The following is a 19,664-nucleotide window of genomic DNA, read 5'->3' as shown; positions in this document are numbered from 1 at the left end:
TACTGACCAACGTGATCACCCTTGGACAGCTTGGAAACGAAAAAGTGCTGAAATGGTCTAAAACGACGAGCAGAAGGATCTGCAGGCTTTTTGCATATCACACATCCTCCATGGCTTTAAGAGAAAAAAAAGGTGAAAGAGGTCAGCTCAATATGCATATAATTTGGCGTTACATTCCAAGTTTGGGTTATAAGCTGCCTGATGAAAGACGGCTATGAATAAATGTAATCTTTTTCCCTCACATTTTGGTCATTTGCGACTAGAAGTGCCAGGCGAAAAGTCTTTGTTCAGCAAGCCGGATGTGCTGTTAGGGTTCCTTAATGCCGCTCCCTGTGAATTATTGTCCACCTCAAACTCCCTCAATGTGTGACCAATGTCAACCAGTTCACACGTAGCACCAGAACAACACAGAATTGCTTGATATATTGACTATTAACCAAAGAGGGTGGGGATGAAATCTCATAGTACCTTGCTTGTTTGTTACTCGCATTTTATCTTCAGATTCTTGGAGGATGCAATAAGGCGACAAGCGGTCATAACATGATATACTGTATGTATATACAAAAGGAAAAAGGAAACGTTTCGTAGACGGCGTAGCGACTAGGGTTAGAAATACGTTGTCAAGTCGCCGATTAGACAATCCTTGAGAATTTAGTGGACTAAGTTTGCGCCTTAAAGTATTTGAAACAAAATGGGGTTCAGCACTTACATGACATTATAGTGTGTGATCTACTTGAGATGACCAACAGAGCATACTGACTGCTACAGACAAACGTTATCTCCACCAGCAATCGTGAGGATCTTCTAACAAACCAGTAAAGAGACTAACCACTAAGGGGCAGAGGTGGGCATTTTACTAACATTCTCCGGTCTGTCATTCGTCATTCGCCATCATCAGCAGCGTGGCTACCCGTCCGTCATCCGTCAATCTGTCTATTTTTTAAGCCGGACCAAATTGTAATTTTCTGTCGGTCAGTCTGTCATATTATTTTAACCGCAAAGGTCCGCCAGTCCATCTATCATCAATCCGGGGAAAACAAGAGGTCCAACAGATGAAAAATCCATCCATCCATCCATTATCTGAACCGATTTGATTAAAATGGTAGTTTTGCTTACCTTAACCAACCTTACCTAAACCATCCCAGCAGACCAAAATAAAGTAGCCATTACAAGAAATGAATGTTTTTTTTACAGTCTTTTTCCTTTGTCTTCTTCTTCTTCTGTCTTATAGCAGTTGGCAAACAACTTTTGGTGCATTACTGCCACCTTCTAAATATATTGTGGGCTTCAAAAATACCGTTTCACAACCTCCTAATTCCACTATTTCCAAAAATAAAAATTGAAATGTAAAGCTTAATTCACAAGACCTTCTCCGTAAAACTCTCTCTGTATTCAAAGTTACTGGTACTGTACTTTCTTACTTCTTAGATAAGCAGTTTGGATAACCAATGGCCTACCGCACACCGAGCGATGCGACCAAACGCGGCTGAACTGGACAATCACAGATAAATTCCAATCGGAAACTCACACCATCACACCTGGCAAATGACCCTTTCATTCAAAAACGACATAGCACGATTATCAAGGAAGTAATTAATTTCCCTGGCCAGTGTAACTTCTGCATATTGCTATATAAAGAGAGGAAACGAGCGAGAAGCAAAGTTGAGAGTGTTGTTACGATTTGAGAGATTGTTGGCAATGATTGCCACATTCCAAGGTTCTACATTAACAGTGCCCCAGGGACACTACCTGGCTGCATTGGGCCACCCGAAGTTCATATACTCTGGCTCGACTGTACATGGTAGAAATTATTACGTAATCATCAATATTTTGAGTTTTATCCACTTAAATTGGTCAATTATTGACTTTTTACTGGGCTGGCCACATTTTTTTTTTTTACGTTTGTTTAAATCCTTCTATAAGAAATTGCTTGAATAAGTCTAGAAAATGTCAAAGGTTAAATATTCCTTTGTATTTTATACTGCAAAGAAAAACATGCAAAAAAAGTAAATACACACATATCAAATGTTCATACAGGCTTAAATATGTAATACATTATATTATAAAGACACAAAATATGAAATGATCATTGAAACTTATCATTTTATATCAGGAATATACACGGCCAACACAGCATGGCTCATGGTGGCCCGATGACGCCACCACACAAAAAGGCTTAAGGTAGGACCCTGCATTCATTAGCATTTCAGCGGCTGAGCTTTGCTTTCAAGCCACAGGTGGATCCATCCATCCATTATCAAAATCGCTTATCCTCACATGGGTCGCGGGCGTGCGAGAACTTATCCCAGCTGTCTATGGGCAGTAGGCGGGGTACACCCTGAACTGGTTGCCAGCCAATCGCAGACCACAGGTAGATATGAAATGATAAATACAGTTAAGTATTATTGTAAAACAAAACTGTACTGGTGCAGTTTGAAGGCAGCCAGATGGATTTTGCTTCATACCCCGAAAAGTTGTGAAAGCTCATGTGTTAATACATGGCATTTTTTTTTTCAATTTGTCGTTACATCTGCGACATTGCTGCGACGTTCATCTGTGATTGAAATTCGGAATTACAGAAAAACTAGTTGCCGCTTACACAACAGGATTTTCATGCAGGATAGTTTTCAGGGACAGCCGAAAAGCAGGCCATGACTGACTGATAGAAAGGGGGGTAGAAATATTCTCTTATTCCTTCTATCCAATTATCAGTAAAGTATGTGCGTACTACACTTCGGCTGTAGGTATTGTAGAAAGTACTTATGTTAACGTTTAACAAATTTAGATGGTCCTCAAACTGCTGGCACTTATTGAACTAAAATACAGTATATATGCGGAAAAACACACATGTATTCATCCATTCCATCCAACGAAACAAAATCCCTGCCGGGCTGTGTCACAGATTCCAAAAGTTTTAAGGCCATCATGCTGTCAAGCAACTTATTTGCCGAGCGATGCAAAAATCACGAGGAATGGAGGGCAGCCAGTCAAAGGCGCGAACACGCCATTCATCTGCTCACCTGTTCAAGGTGCGGCTGGTTGATGTTGTCCTCCTTTGGTGGTGAAACATATGTCCACAGCAGCTGTGCCACCGTCAATAGGCGGTGATTGTATGCTTGCTAACCGCATTCCCGGGAGCCAGGCCAAGTTTGAGCCGAGTGAGCTGTCCCATTTTTTTTCTCCATGCAAGCTTTTCCCGACATTCCACCTGACAAATGAATCTCAGTGGAATTAGCGACCATTCATTTTGGCCAAAACTGCATACAAGCTCACTTTTTGTCACAACACAACAGCTGTGGCGCAGTTGTTGAAAGGACCTGGTTCAAAATGTCATTTTAGTTTATCCCAAAGGTGTTTGATGGGGATAAAGGTCAGGACTCTCACGTTCTTCTTTGTTCATGTGGAACAGCAGAGGGTCTTCGGCAAACTGTTTCCACAAAGTTGAAAATATACAATTGTCCAAAATGTCTGGTAACAGCCAGCCATCCATGTTCTACAGCATTGTCCGCATTAGGATGTCTTGAAAAAATATTGAAATTAAAGGGGGTACCAACACATGATTTAGGAATAAAAATTTGAAGGGGGTTCTTTTTGCTGTTACCCAGACATTACCTTTAACAATACTCACAATACACAATTTTTATGCATTCGGTTTTGCTCTGTTATGTACTGTGCAGCATTTTTTTATTAATAGTTCCTTTTTTTTTAACAACTACAATAAAATCATATCCATTAAGGTCTTTTAAAACCAATTTGAAGTTAGGCTTCTAGATACAAAATGATAAATGTGTATTAGAACCACACTTGGCCTCTTCTCCCAACTCATGAAAATGACAAAATCAAAAGTACCGTTATTTTCACTGTTTATTTTTAAAAGTTGTGCGTCTGAAAATATGGGAAGCATTTTGTTGAACAACAAAATCTCTTTTTTGTCATGTTATAGCCAGAAGTACAAATACAGGTTGGAGATGCATGCTTTAGTATCAGACAGGCAGACTAATTGTAATTACGTACATTTTATATTAATTCAATTTCATGCTATTCTTCCTTTTCTCCCATTTGTGTACAAGAACCTGTCCATTGACATTGCAGTTTATAATACTTAATTTAAATGAATTTATAGTTATGAAAATTAAAGATTTTTGTTTGAATTCTTCTTATTATTATGGAAACTTATATGCACCAGATAAATAAATGTCAGATCAGATGGCTGACATAGAGATGACAAAAATATGTATCCTTCAATTTTATGCTTCTTATCCCATTTAGGGTTGCGAGGAGCTGAAGCCTACCCCAAATGACTCCAGGTGAGAGGAGGTCACACCTTGGACTACTCACCAGTCAATCACAGTCACAGTCACAGTGCACACAAAAGACAAAAAAAACAAAAACATTCACAGCCACGTTCACACCAATGGACAATTTTGAAAATAATACATTCTAAAATGTAAATGTAGAGTCTTGAATTACACTAAACGGCATTGCAAGCGCTGAGAGAAAACTACACACAGGTGGGAGACGTGCTAAAAACTATCACACAGGCAGTGTAATTGAGTAGTTCATCCTCCTCCTCACAATGACCTCTAGCACCTGTGATTGTTGTTCACTCGCACAGGAAAAGAGCGGCCTGTTATGTTCACGGCCACCACAACGCCGTCAAAAAGGATTCTGAGGCAGCCGCGAAGTGGAATTCTCATTTCTGCTGTTGACGTTTTGTCCGCAAACAAACAATGGACATGTGCAACGCTCCTCTTGTCCTATCGCCGACCTCCATCCCGCCGAGCGCGAGGTCAACAGAAATGCTCCGGCATCCCGAAATAAACCAATCCCGCCTCTTAAAAACAACACAATCGCACAATCGACGTCGCGCCGCCTTTGCCTCATTGTTTAATTCCGAGCGGCTATCTTAGATATCTCTGCGTTCTTATCTTTGACCTTCAGCTTGTTGCTTTGTCGTCAACCCCCCATTGCACCCCCGCACCTAGCTTCTCCCCCCCGCCCCCGCCCCACAGCGACCTTCAGAGGGGTGCCATTACTCCCTGACCCATTTGACGATCCCCTCATGTGGAATGTGCATATGCCAATGGCTTGGCTTGGCTGGTGAGCGGCACAGTATGGGGTGAGGTGAAGTACTTGCAGAAATATGACTTGACACGCTTTATCAAATGGGGAAAGATGAAGACGAAACAGCTGCTGGTGCTGTCGTAAGCAATCTGGCCGTGATTGAATAAAAGTGTCAGGAAAAAGGGCCGCTTGATGGTCTTTTGTTCTCCCCCCCCCCCCCCCCCCACCATCCAGCTTGATGTTAGTTTGAGCTGTCAGGAGGGAATCACAGCTGGGTGATTTATCAATACTTGAAGTGACCTTGCAGCCACACAGCGCTGGTGCAAGAGTGTGTGTTGGTGTGGATTAAAGAGACACAAAGTGGGATATTTTCAACACGCTTGGCACACATAGAGAAAGACTTGGCCCGGCTTGGAACAAAAACGTCTCTCCTCTTAAGAGTGGATTGTTCTTGCCAGTACGATAAGACTACCGGTATATTTTTATTTATTCTCCACTTCAGAGCTCTCAAAGCACCACCGGTAAATGTTTGAGTCTTTTAACTAACACTGCTTTTGAACACTGAAAAAGCGCTCTTAGCTGCTAGATGTAGAGTCCACTACCAGGTTAGGCAATATATATGTGTGTGCGTGCGTGGGGGTGTGTGGGTGCGTGGGGGTGTTTTTGGGGGTGGGGGTTCAGGTGCCTTCTGAACATTGCACCTTTGGGTCAGATAGCAGTCATATCGCGATAATATTAATGAAATAATATCACACCAAAAAAACATTCATGTCATCATTTGGGTTGCAGGTGAGCTGGGGGCCTGTACAACTGACTATGGGCAAGAGGCAGAGTACCTTGGACTCGTTGCAGGTCAGTCACGGAACACAAGTTGACAGACAACTACTCACACTCATGTTCACATTTATGGACAATTAATTAAGAATCTCCAATTAACTAAATTGCGTTTTGGGAATTTCTAGGAGGAAGCTGCACTCTAAAAACTGTTCGATTAAAAAGAACACAATTTTGGGTCAAAAAGGAACCAATCCATTACTTGGGTCAATTTGATCCAACTCTCTGGGATGTTTTTGCAGAAAACAAACTAAAATGGTTAGTTTTCTACAAAACAACCCCAAAATTGGACTGTTTTGGACAAAACAACGCAAGAAAGTGAGTCAAATTGACCCAAATAGTGGATGGGTCCATTTTTGACCCAAAATTGTGTTATTTTTAACTCAACTGTTTTTAGAGTGTGGGGAAGCTGTGGCCTAAACCCCAAGTAAGCACAGGGAGAAGATGAAAATTCCACAGAGGAGGGCCCGAGCAAAGATAGCAAAGCTGTAGCCTCTTGACTGTGAGGCATGTGTGTCACAATGGAAGCGCAAGAAGCTGAAAATTCTGGAAAAATCTGCATTCAATGACTATGTGTGCCATCACTGCACCTCACCAGACCTCATTTCAGCCAGCATCAAGGATTATCTTCTTGGCATGTGTGTTTTACCTTTTCTTGGATTGGTTTCTATTAGCAGATAGGAAAAAGAAAAATGTAAGAAGGAATAAAATTCACTTCATTTGACAAGCAGGAGCACTGAGCAAAGATGGAAACTGCTTCTCATAATAAGTCAAAAAAGAATGCATCTACTTAAATCTCACAATTAAAAGGAGTCAAGTTTATTCATTTACTTATCCTTGATCACTGCTTGACCATTCACAGATGGGGCCACATTTTCAATGAAAAGAAAACTAATGCGTTGTGTTTGCGACCATAACTGTTCTATGTATGATTGGGGACTCAAAGCATGTAGTATAAGTCTCTCTCTCTCTCTCTCTCTCTCTCTCGCTCTCTCCCTCCACACACATGCACACATATATATTGTGTATACAGTATACATATAGTGTGTACAGTGTATATATATATATATATATATATATACTGTACATATATATATATATATATATATATATATATATATATATATATATATATATATATATATATATATACTGTACATATATATATATATATATATATATATATATATATATATAAGCCGTGATAAATCTTAAATGCATGGATTAATGGCATACGCAAACAAGCCAGAGCTCGAAGGTCCCCGCGTACGCTGCGGTCTCCTGTTTGGGAATATTCTGGCTTTCCTGTTAAAATTGTCGATGAGGAAAGGTACGTGGAGGAGTCCCAAAGTTGTGTGCCGACATTTCTAAATGAGATCGGCGGCTATGTTGCAGGTAGCACATCTAACATAATAACGCACATAAAACGGCGTCATCCGACTTTGAATGTTTCTTAGACAAGCAGTCTTTTTAGCCAAAAATGTCAAACTTAACGACATTTATCATATTGTAGCGTCTTCCATGAACATGCCGTCAAAGTTTAATTATCACGTTTTATTAATCCAACCAGCTTCTGTGGACCACAGCCGATGAATTGAACCAAAAATACCTTACCACATTTGTCTTCTAGATGTAGGCTATGAGATCTTACTTGGATCTTTAAAACATATAGTTATTGTTAGAAATCGTTTACATCCATCCGTCCATCTTCTAATAAAGTGTGATAATTCAATTCAAAGTAAATCTACTATTGTATCTCAATGTTAACGTAATATATTAGTTGTGATGGAGGGCCAAAAGTGGCGATAACCCTTTTAGTGGTTGGGGCCTCTGCAAGACATTTGTCAGTGCGCTATTGACTTGCCGTGTTGTGATCAAGCAGATGTTTTACTGCCAACTGGCGCAGACATTGCCGCCATAAACCCATCTGTGGAATGGTGTTTTATGCAAATTTGCAGCATATCTGCATAAATAAAATTCCAATTAATACCTTTCTGCAAACCTCTGCACTCTTGTTTTGCACCACGCTCTTAATTGTGTACAAGCAGGTAAAACATCAAAATCAATGTCGAGTTTATAAACTGTTATATACTTTTTATAGCTTTCAGTAGACATTTGCAAAAGCAAAAAAATTAACCAAATCTAGTCATATTTTATGGATTTTTAGAGCACATTGCATGGTTTGTGGAAAGCATTTTTTTGTACACCGTCACATTTTGACAAGCCAACACGGCTAACTATTGACATATCTTTAATTAAGAATGAGCTACAAACAATTTCGATCAGGGGTAACATTCATGTAAAAGTCGCAGCGGGCAGCGTTTTTCAGTTACAGGGGAAATAAAAGCAAATCTGCTGCTACCGGTTGATTGGGAACTACTGAAGAGTAAAGTTTCTTGCGAGAACATTAAGGCAGCTTTATAGATCCCTTTGTTGTGAGGGTGCCAATGGAAGCTCATTAATTTCCCCAGGCTTTTTAATGGGGGAGTGCTGAACATGTGGCAAGAGTTGCCTTGCTGGGACCCTTATGTGTTGCACACCTCTGCAGTTGGGAGTCGGCACACTGCCTTTCAGTTGTAAAACCCTTGTCCCTTTTGCGAGCTAATCAAACGCTTACCAGCACCAATTGATTTATGTGTGATTCTAATTAGGCCGCTTTTAAAATTCCATTTATGCCTGCCACTGCTCCGTGCAGTCCACTGAGAATTGCCTGCTTTTAGGTGTAAACTAAGCAGTATAAATAATTATTTACCCGCATGTTGGGATGATGTCTGAGTTAGTGGTACTTTGCTCAAAAAGTCGTGGTGTCCTTGGGTTTCCAAATTTAAGAACTTAAGCTCATTTTCAATTAGTACAAATCACCATGGTGGTGAAGAAAGACTTGTAAACCTTGTAAAAGATTAAAGGATGGACATGCATCCCAAATGAAGTGAAGGAAATAATGGAAATAGAAATAGTCTGTTCCGGGGTCAAACAGTAGCCATCCTACAACCGGTTGTAGGCCATTTTATAAAGTAACATTTTTAAATGTTATCCAGTAATTTCCCATCTTTAATGCATCCATGTACTACAGTGGCAGTCACTGGCTACGTTTACATGGACACATTTATTCGGATTAAATGCCCGATCGGAATAAAACTGCTTTATGTACACACATCATTCGGAATATTCTTACCCGATCAAGCCCATTCCGATCAAATTTTACTCCGAACGACAGAGCTAATTTATGCCGTTTGGTAATCCGATTGACGCCCATGAAAACACGTTATTCAGTCATTTTGGAACAGACCGTCTTTGCTGCGCGTGTCTGTGTCGTTGTTATAGGCGGTTCTGTTAAGCTAGTTGAAGCAGAGCGAGTGTTAGCATCTTGATAAAAACAAGATAGCAGTACTTCAAAATAGGTTCTCGCGTCGCAGACGAGCTCTGGTAAGACGCATCATGTTAAAGTGCGTATACAACGACGTCACTACGCATTTACATCAAGACACAGCATACGCCGACCGGACGCAGCCTGGCTATTCCGAATGAACTGTCTGCGAGTAGCCGGGGCCTCATAGTCTGAACTGCGATATAGTTAGAGTTGCTATACAAATGAAAATCTAATTAACAGCTGTTACATTTTCAAACTCAATATTAACTTAAGATGCATGGTAAAAGTGCAATGTGAATTGATGAAACGATTTATGTCTTTTTTTAACACCTGAGCGTTGCGCCAAAAAGAGTCAAAGAAAAAGCCAAAACTCACACAATTAATGTGTTGATGCCGAGCTGTCCTTAGGGATGGTGATGTCTGACATGACATGACGGCTTGCCTATTATTTTTAAGTTTTGCTCAAGTTTCAAAATGTACTGTCAGTTGTGTGGCCATTTGACTGTTTTTGCGATTGAAGGCACCCACCCACCCATCCATTTGTCATACCACTTGGCCTCATTAAGGTCACAGGTGTACTGGAGCCTATCCCGGCTGACTTTGGTCGAGACCCATGGCCCACCCCGAGCTGGACTGGTCACCAGCCAAGCCAATCACACAGGGACAAACAAACAAGCATTCACACTTATTATATGAACATTTTAGTGTCTTGATGGAGATGATGAAGATGGAGTACCTGGAGAAAATCCTCACAAGCACAAGTATGATAACTTTCTTTGTTGTAAATTTTTAAATACTGTAGTTAGACCTATGAAACTTAGTGACAACTGTAGTTGGGAATCATTTTCCTATTAAATTTTAACTCCTATGAGGGCCATAGCACATATATGAAAAATATCATCAAGGAAATAATTATAGTGTCTATGACGAGCAAATGTTTTAGGGTTTCTTGAGGTTTCATTTGTCTTGAGAATTGCACGGCGGACCGCATCAAATGTTCTCATGGGCCGTTTAAGGCCCACAGGCTCCCCACCCCTGGGTGAAAAGATGCAAGATATTCTACCACATGTTTTGCACACGCAGCCAGGATTTCTCATATACGTAATGCTGCATTATTTCTTTGGTCAGCTTGCAAACATATAGCAACTTTCTACCTAATGAATTTAGCAGCTACGCCGCCCCAACACAATCCGTCCGAGCTGCCATCTCGTAAATTAAATTATGTCTATAAGCATTAAAGCTTTGATGCTGTATTTGGGCAGCCCACGTGCATCCATTTGCTAAATTCTATCTAACAATATTAAAAAAAAAAAAAAAGAAAAAAGCACAGACACCTATGGAAAGTGGGCTCGGTGGCAGCACTTAAAGGCAACCACTCCAAACAGTCTGCTGACTAATGCATTTCTAATCATTCCTCTGATCAATGTTAGCTGCCGTACAATAAGATTAATCAGCCATATGCAAAGCAAGGATCACCTTGAACAAGAAGTGTCTTTATTATGCGTAACTGCACAGAGGAGAAAAGAAATGCACACCTGCATTAATCCCGTTCTTCCCGTCTTGGGTCATGTTGATTGTGTTTCAGCATCCCTCAGCTGTGTTTGGGCATCTGTGCACAGCCATCCCACTGCTGAATGGCAGTCTGATTATTCCAAATAGAAAAGAATATTCAAACAAGGCCGCTAATTCATTCGTCCGGATGATTCTCCAGAGCTCGGGCAGCTGTTGAGCAGACGGACAGATTTCTCAGTACAAGTAACGGGCTGTGTTCAAAATCTGGGAAAAGTTGGACACCACACAAGAGCCAAGTTTCGGAAAATGTTTAGTCAATATATTTTCAACCTCGTGAGCAATGCCTGTTTGTATATCAGCAATGGAAATAACATATTTTATTTACATTTTTTACTGAGGTGCTTAATCAGTCATCAAAAACAAAAGCTAATCAAACTTCTGCAGTATCTTAAATATAAAGGCAGTCCCTCAAGTTTGCGCACATGGGCAGAGATGGGAAGGGTACTAATACTTCGTTACTGTACTCGAGTACTTTTTTGCAGTACTTTGTAAGTCACGGAGTATTCCTTTTTTAGAATACTTTTTACTTTTATCCGTTACTTTGTGACACCAGTATCTGTACTTTTTCTTCTATACATTTTCAAAACAGGGTTGTTATACTTTTGTTTCACATGAAGCATGACGATTAAAAAATAAATTAGATCAATTTTCATGGCTCCGCCAATCACTTGAAGGGTTACACCCGGTCCCGGACATCCCAGCTTGTGATTGGCTCTATCTCAAGCTATGACATCACCCAGTAGAAGATGATTTAATTGGAAGGTGAGAAGAAGTAAAATGATGGGCGATGTGGACTATGTCGACGAACAATTCTTGGCGATTGCATTGTGTCCTGTGTAAACCTAAAGTCCACGATCTTGCCGCCCACAAGAATTCCCCACCCAATCTGAGAAAACATGTCAAGGTAAAGCCAAATCAGATTACCATTTTGTTCGTTTGGCCCTGGTTGATGAAGTTAGTTTAGCGCAAATTTTTAAGGGCTTCCTGAGAGCAAACAAATGGAGCCAAATGGTCTACCACGCTAACACAGCATGTTACGCTAAACCAGGGGTCACCAACTCCGGTCCTCGAGGGCACCTGTCCTGCAGGTTTTCCATCTCTCCCTGCTGTAACACACCTGATTCAAATGATCAGCTCATCAGCAAGCTCTTGAGAAGCCTGATCCTGATCATTTTAACAGGTGTGTTTCAGCAGGGAGGGATGGAAAACCTGCAGGACGGGTGCCCTCGAGGACCGGAGTTTACCACCCCTGGAGGGTGTTAAGTGACAAGCTTTCAAATTTAATAGCCTTCAGATTATATGACACGAGGAGGAAACATCCGGGAAAGGTACTTTTTTTACTTTTACTTGAGTATGTAATTGAATGAGTACTTTTACTTTTACTAAAGTCATTTTTATACAAGTAATTGTGCTTCTACTGAAGTAAAGAATGTCAGTACTTTTCCCATCTCTGCACATGGGGAAAAATGCAAATTTTCAACAAATGAAATTTTATTCAATAACTAATAACATCTTCAATATGATTTCCAACATTTGTGATACAAAGCTTGACATGCGTCACAAGATTCTCGCGAATTCTCAAACTCCAAATGGCTGTCACTTTTAGCACATTCACTCTTTGTGCATCCAATCAAGTGTGTTGCATGTGTGATATTCATAGCACACTCCAAAAAGAGAAGTCAAGAGGGCTAAGGTCTGGTGAACAAGGAGATCACTCCACATTAGTGGTAGCCAACCACCGGTTGACAGACCGGTACCAGGCCGCAGCCCAGTACCAAATGCGCATAGACAGATAACCCCTCGACCAAAAATTCAAATTTTATTTTAATGCATTTTATTATTTTTGTTCTATTTTATTTTTTAAAATGTTTTTTTCATCAACCCCCCACAAATCCCCACCCCATCGATTACCTTCGAAAGGGCAATAGCTGCCAGCTGTGAGCATATTTAAACTCCATCAACCCAGCACGACTAAAGCTAATCGAAGTTCATCTTTTATTTCTAAATGTAGGTTTCAAGTTGAAGTAAACAGTTTCCACCACTAAATAAAAGAAGAAGCAGTAAACAGAAAATAGTAAGAATGACATAACGTGCAGCTAAACGTGACGCTTTTGTGGCATATCTCCTGAGCGACGTGGAGGAGGAAACTGTTCTGCGGTATGTCAATATAAAAAACCAAGTGCTGACGTGGAAACCATGAAAATGCAAGAAGAGTTCGTACAGTCTAGTAGCAGTTTAGCCGCTAATAACTATAGCAGCCACCAGACTAAAGCAGCTATCAATCGTGTCAACTTTTGATCGTGCACATTTGCAAGTAGCCATGATGCTAACTTGAAAATGATTGCTTACATTTTAAGGCAGGGGTCCCCAAACTACTTCCCGTAAGTGGCCCGCCTTCACATTTTGCCCGGCCCCCTGAACAATACCAGAGACGATTTAAGGTGGGGTTTTTTCAGTCAGGCCACGCGATCGAGACCAATACACGCATAGAACGTGATATTCTATTCCACCCTCTCCTTCAGATTTAGAATGTCAGTGCTAAATGTTGATTCCTAGTTAGCCACGGTGAAGAAGCACGAACGATATAGGACTGACAGAATGTGTGCGCACAGCCCCTCCTGCCAATGAAGCTGCGGCGCGGTTGCACGCCACGGCACCTCGTCCGCACTGGCCGCTCCTCTCGATCAGCCCCTCCGCTCGCTCTGTGCCGGCAAGCGTGGACCCCATCATCAACTCTGGACGTTTGCTGGGCCCTTCCCGCGGATCTCCCCCAGCTGTGCCGGCCGCCGGGACCGCGGTGACAGCCGTTGCCCCTCGCGGGTTCAGTGAACCCTTCCAGGCCGGGCCGGCGGGCTGCCTCGGCTTCCTTAAAACTGGTGTGGATCCGGATCTGAAGTCAGAATCTGCTCAGTACGTCCAATGCCAACACAGAGCCAACATTGAGCCAACAAGTTCAACTGGAACTAAAACAGTGAGTCAACAGACAAATGCACATAGCCTATCCAGCTATTTGGTAAATAGCTTGTACACAGTTGCAGTATATACATAAATACACACATACAGAGTATGTTTTATGTAGACTGTTTAGATGAGATACATTTTCCTTGCTTGCCCTTAAAATGCAGCATCGTGAGTGTCATATATATGTTTTTCTTTCTAAAGAAAAACTTATCAATTGGTGTTCGGCAGCATTCTTTAAGTAACTGCTGCATTATTGTATTTTCTTGACGGTCTCAAAAATAACGCTCTTGTGAAAAATAAGACAAAGATAACAACATAACAAAAATACAATATACAAACAAATATACTGGTTAAAAATAGCCCTTTGAATAACTCATGTTAACTCATATGATGTCTACATCGTTTTAAATTGTTTTTTTAATCTACTAGTACACCCCCAACATCGAGTTAACTCGAGAAATACGTTTTTTGTGTGCATGCAGCAGGGCTTTGATGCAATTAATCGCAACGTTTCAGGCTTGGAAAGTGTTGAAATGACGTGCAATCGCCAGCAGATGTCACCAGTGTCATTTATCAGACCCATTGCCAGTATGTAGCACAATCTTCATACATTTTTTTGTTTTTTGGCATCAAAGTTGCTTTTTTAGAATTGTTTTGGGTTTTTTAAAGAAGAAAGGTTCTGGTTGTATATCCGATGTGTCATAAAAGAAGAGAGTTTAACCTTTCTTTTGATAGGTTCCATGTCTAAATAGTCATAAAACACAATATTCTGTGGGCCTTCAAAGATGGGTCAAAATCCTCAAAAATGGCTGGCACTAAGCAGCTTAGCTGCGCTGCGAATGGCTGGCATTGAATGAGTTAAAGTTCACAAACAATAAAAAGTTTATGAAATTAAAGACAAAGAAGTTCATACGATTTGTCCAAAAATAATCGGAATCAAAAATTGTTAGGAACTGAAATTGAATCAAATTCAAGCAATGCAGTGATATTATATATTTCCCAATTTATTTTTTTTCTATGAAGAACCCAGATAAGGTTATTTGGTTATTATTTATTTCACAAATAATGTTATTTATTACCTGACTTTTTTTCTGTGAAGAACCCAGAAAGGATTATTTAATTTTTATTGATTTCATAAATAGTGTAATTTTATTTCACAAATAGTGTTATTTATTTCCTGATTTTTTTCTGTGACTATCCTAGAGAGGGTTATTTGGCTACTATTTATTTTATAAATAGTCTAATTTATTTAATTAATAACACTATTTATTTCCTACATGTATTTATTTCATAAATAGTGTTATTTATTTAATTAATAGTGTTATTATTCATTTCCTGACTTTTTTTCAAATTAATATTTGGTTGTGTGTGGCTTTCTGGAAAACAATAAATGTTTACATTTGGCACCCCCCTGCAATCGTCACACCCCAGCGCCCCATCAGCGAAGGGAAAAGTTATGTGGCCCTCACAGGAAAAAGTTTGGGGACCCCTTTTTTTAGGGCATTGTCGTTATTACGGAGGGGTCCATTTTTAGTAGTTAACTGTGTAATTTGATATCATTCTACAATTGTCATACTGTCGAATAAAATTTTGGGAAAATAATGAAAAAAAGTTTAATGTTAATAAAATTTGAAAAACTCTATAATACCTCATATAATAATTAATTTTCAGTACCAATGCTTTAAAACCATCCATTTAAATGCAATTTAAAGTTGATTTTTAATGCTAGCATTGATGCTATTGATGATAATAAACCCGTAGGGCTTTTTATTAAATCAAAGAATGCTTTAATAAGACTGAGAAATTGGTGTTGCAGGTCACTGATAGTGTAGTGGTACACACGCCTGAGTTGTGTGCGGGCAACGTGGGATCGATTCCCGCTCAGTGATGGTGTCTGTGTGTACCCTGCGACTGGCTGGCGACCAGTTCGGGGTGTAGTCTGCCTTCGCCCGTTGACGGCTGGGATAGGCTCAAGCACCTCCCCGCGACCCTGTATAGGATAAGCGGTTTGGAAGATGACACATGACAAATTGGTGGAGCATTTTTCAAAAAAACTAAATATATAAACGTTTATGCAGGTTTCCAAAGGTAATTCTATTATTCTAATGTACGGTATATCCCAATCCTTGATCATGATGTGCATCTTCATGTGTCAAAGGTAAGGTAGACTATATATTTTTATATTTTACATTGATTGGCTACTTTTTATACTTGTATTACAGTTAAAGGGACGGTGGGGCCTGGATGGCCATGTTTTCAACAACAAGTTCATTTTATATATTTTTTGATCAGGAAAATGAAAAGAGTTGCCATTTTCTATTCTATCCATTCATTTTGGAGGAATTAGGAAATAAGTGACTCCATGAATAACGCGTCTTGTTAATTGGGCCAATGGCCGCGCCCCCTACCCTTCTATCCTTGTTCGGCCGGAGTCACGGGAAGAACCGATTCCAAACTCTCCATTGGAAATCATTGTATTTTCATTGCTTATAACGTCCAAAAACGGCGATCAATTGGCACCAAAATGTATGTGGACATCTCTACTAATGCCCACTTCAACATATCAAAAGGATTAACCTCTCCATGGCTGATTTATATGAGGATGAGGAAATGTGGAAGTGAGCAGAGCACTACATAGATTTAGGCTGGGACGAGCGCACACTGCTTCTTTGCTTAAAAAAAAAAAAAAAAAAAAAAAAAAGACGGGCGAGGCATTAAACACCAGTCAGGATATTTACAGAGACTGAAGTGGAAATGAGTAGACGTGCATATTTATTTGGAAGAGGAATGGCCTCAGATTTACAACCGACAATACGCCGTCCAATTTGGAACGCAAACAGCCGAAAAGGTACGTTCCAATGCGGCCACACTCGGTTGTGGAGTCAGCCTCGCTGGAACTTTTTGTTCGCTGAACATTGACGCTTGTTCGATGAAGGGCTTACCTCACACTCTGGCAGCTACAAGCGGCGTCGAACAACGCACGCGACTGCTTGGGAGGCAACCAAGCGACATAAAGAACGACGCGGACTGGACGCAGAGTAAGGAGCTAATGTTGTTGTGCTAACACCTTTTGTTTTAACGACCTGAAGCAAATTGTTGCTATTAGCCAGCCTATTATCCTACCTTTAGCCGGGGAGGGAAGGGGGGGGACCGAAAACATAACATAAGCCACGACCCAAAAGGGGCGGGGCAATTTGTCGGAAATCTAATCACAAAAAAAGACCTTAAATCACTACAGAGTCTTTTGGGGGGGCACTTTAGTACTGATGTCATTTTTACATGCAAACCTATTATATAAGTGCCAATGTTAAGATCACCCAAGTGTCCCTTAAAAAGTTAAAACATTTAATTTTTTCTGTTTTGTTCATGTTGGATTCTGGCCACAGTTAACCCCTTGAACGGATTATTTCTCGTTTGGAATGGGGATTTTTTATTTTTTCGGTTAAAGATAAATAAATCATCTGCTTTGGTGAGATGCCTGTGAGTGGAGACCTGGAATAAGATAAAAACTTTCAGTAACTTTTGTCAAGAATCAGATTACAATAAACTGTCGGCCCAAATAATACAAGTTTCATAATGTACGTCATTATTTGTCAAAGTTTAGAGGGACAGTAATGCTGTTGTTGTTGTTTTTACAGTGTGTAGGTCGTTTTTACACTAGTATTACAGCTAAGATGTTAAAAAATATATCTTGACTGGCTCGTTAATTTAGGATTCTATGATGCATGGCCACAGTAAAAACCCCTGAACGGATATTTTCTATTTCTCATATTTTCTGTTTTTTTTTTTTTAAATATATAAGATAAATAAATCATCTGCTTCAGTGAGGTGCCTGTAGGAGGAGACCTGGAACAAAATAAAACTTTCAGTAACTTTGTCACAATCAGATTACAATAAACTGTGAAACCAAATAATACAAGTGCATTGACAAGAAGATGTCAGTGCCAGAATAGAGATCAGTTTGTCCGACAGAAGAATTTCTCCAGGCCGAAGTTCCCCATGGTGAACAATGGCCAGGTTTGTCCGTCAAGGGTACACCTGTGAGGGCAATTACTCCATCGCAAGACGGAGCACTGTCGACTTCAAACGGGCTACATTCTTGAGGCAGATTAGAGCAAAATGATGTTTTATTATTTGGGGGTGAGGGGGGGTTATGAATTGGACTCACCATTGTGGTTGAAATCCAAGACAGTTTGAGATGGCGGCGGCATGTTTGGAGATTTTATGAAAGGCCAGCAGGGAGGATCAGATTAGAAGGCCAACAGTGAGCGGTGCTATCATCTCTCGTCTTCTTGTCCGAGCCTGTAGAGATCTTAAATTAAATGGCTGTAATAAATGTTGTGGAATGGCCGCCCATCAAAGGGAAAAATGCCGCAGAGAAACAGCAACACGGTGGAAGATCACAAAGAAGATGCAAAATGGACTTGTTTTCATTTCAAGCTCAATTATAATGCTGCACCCCAGAAACAATTATATTGATGAATGCTGCCTAAATTACTGTAATTAAATTATTCCATTTAATTAAGGAATTATAGGGAATTTCTCCCCTGAGAGCCTACCCTAGCCTCATCTGTTGTTTCCCAAACAGGAGAGGGCTAATGTTGTATGCTATGGAAATGATTCCTAATGAAAGAATGTCACGTCGGATAAGTATGCTGTATGCTGCTTGTAACACAGCCAAATGACAGATTAAATAAAACTAGGGAAAACATATTGATTGATTTTTTTTTCCCAAGGGTAGAAGCATTTAAAAACGAAAATGAACGAACGAAATGAAAAGAGGGTCACTTGAGGATGAAGAAAATTAGATTTTTAAGATATAAGATGTAATATGGATTTATGTATTTAATATAAAATCTGCGTCTAATAATTATAATAAGAATAAGAATTAAGACTATATGTGAATGTTTAAACATTCTAAGATCGACATACAGGAAACAATTAACTGTTTGAAAATAGTCTCATATAGCTTGGCATATACAAGATGATAAAATATAAAAGTGGAACATATTGACTGTTACTTGGATAATGGAGTTGAGTGAGTGAAAAGATGAAGTTGTATTTAAATGCATCGCAATGAAGATGAACTGCAGCTGACTATTTCCCTCTGGTGGGGATTTTAGGGAAATGCTACTCCAAACAATGCTGTCTGGACCAATACTGTACTTGATTTGGGCACTTCTTTTTTGTTAAAAATGATTGAAAAGTAATTCATTAAATTAATATTTACACTTATAATGTTTGCATTTTAGCCACAGCGTTAAATGTCTCAAACTTCATAAAAGTAAAGCATTCAACATATTTCAAATATGGTATCAACACGTTACTTTAAAACATATTTATAAGTCAGTGGTACAGCAAAAGGAACGGAAAAGAACATAAAGTTTGGTTTAGAAGTGTCAACAAATACATAAAACCATTATTAAAAAAAATAAAACCTTAAGAAAAAGGAATATATCCATTATGACAAATAAAAAACTGTATATGCAAGCAACAATGACCAACAACAATAAAAATCAACTAATACATTCATAAATGAAACTTGCATGAGTCATAATGTGGAAAACATGAATTGAATCAATAAATAAAACATGTAGTCTTATATATAAACATAATTTTAAGGGGTTGGTAGATAATTTGAATTTTTAGTTTCCTTATGAAAGAAAAAAAATGTGTCTCTTGAAAGACTCCTTATGACACTAATTGCACTATTAATTGATTTTAAAGTCTCAGACAGTAGTCATATACAGTAAAGTACACTGCACATTTTAACATTGTGTTGGTGTGATGGTATTGTATCAGATCATAAGTAAAGTCTTCAGGCTTCACCAAATTAGTTTTGTTTTGTTTTGCTGTTCAGTAT

The 19,664-nt window shown here is 39.6% G+C and overlaps 1 protein-coding gene and 1 long non-coding RNA gene across 2 annotated transcripts in view; both read right to left on the bottom strand.

Annotated features, from left to right (window-relative positions):
* The window catches only part of LOC147136075 (uncharacterized), a 28,507-nt gene extending 25,373 nt beyond the window's left edge, over positions 1–3,134 (bottom strand). Inside the window, exon 1 of the long non-coding RNA XR_015089616.1 lies at positions 3,021–3,134. This is a non-coding gene — a long non-coding RNA (uncharacterized LOC147136075). The remainder of the gene's footprint in view (positions 1–3,020) is intronic.
* A 7,767-nt stretch (positions 3,135–10,901) lies between these two features.
* On the bottom strand, positions 10,902–18,012 carry LOC147136074 (uncharacterized). The gene is made up of 3 exons (XM_086051640.1): positions 17,970–18,012; positions 13,498–13,743; positions 10,902–10,990 (listed from the first exon to the last, which is right to left on the bottom strand). The coding sequence occupies exons 1-3, from the start codon at positions 18,010–18,012 to the stop codon at positions 10,956–10,958; spliced, it is 324 nt and encodes a 107-aa protein (XP_085907766.1). The 3' UTR covers positions 10,902–10,955.
* Positions 18,013–19,664: the final 1,652 nt, after the last annotated feature.

Source organism: Filicampus tigris, chromosome 14 (assembly GCF_054856515.1).
Source record: "Filicampus tigris isolate MCC_2025a chromosome 14, RoL_Ftig_1.0, whole genome shotgun sequence".
Taxonomy (NCBI): Eukaryota; Metazoa; Chordata; class Actinopteri; order Syngnathiformes; family Syngnathidae; genus Filicampus; species Filicampus tigris.
The sequence above is the reverse complement of the archived record's forward strand: the minus strand, read 5'-3'. Positions and strand labels throughout refer to the sequence as shown.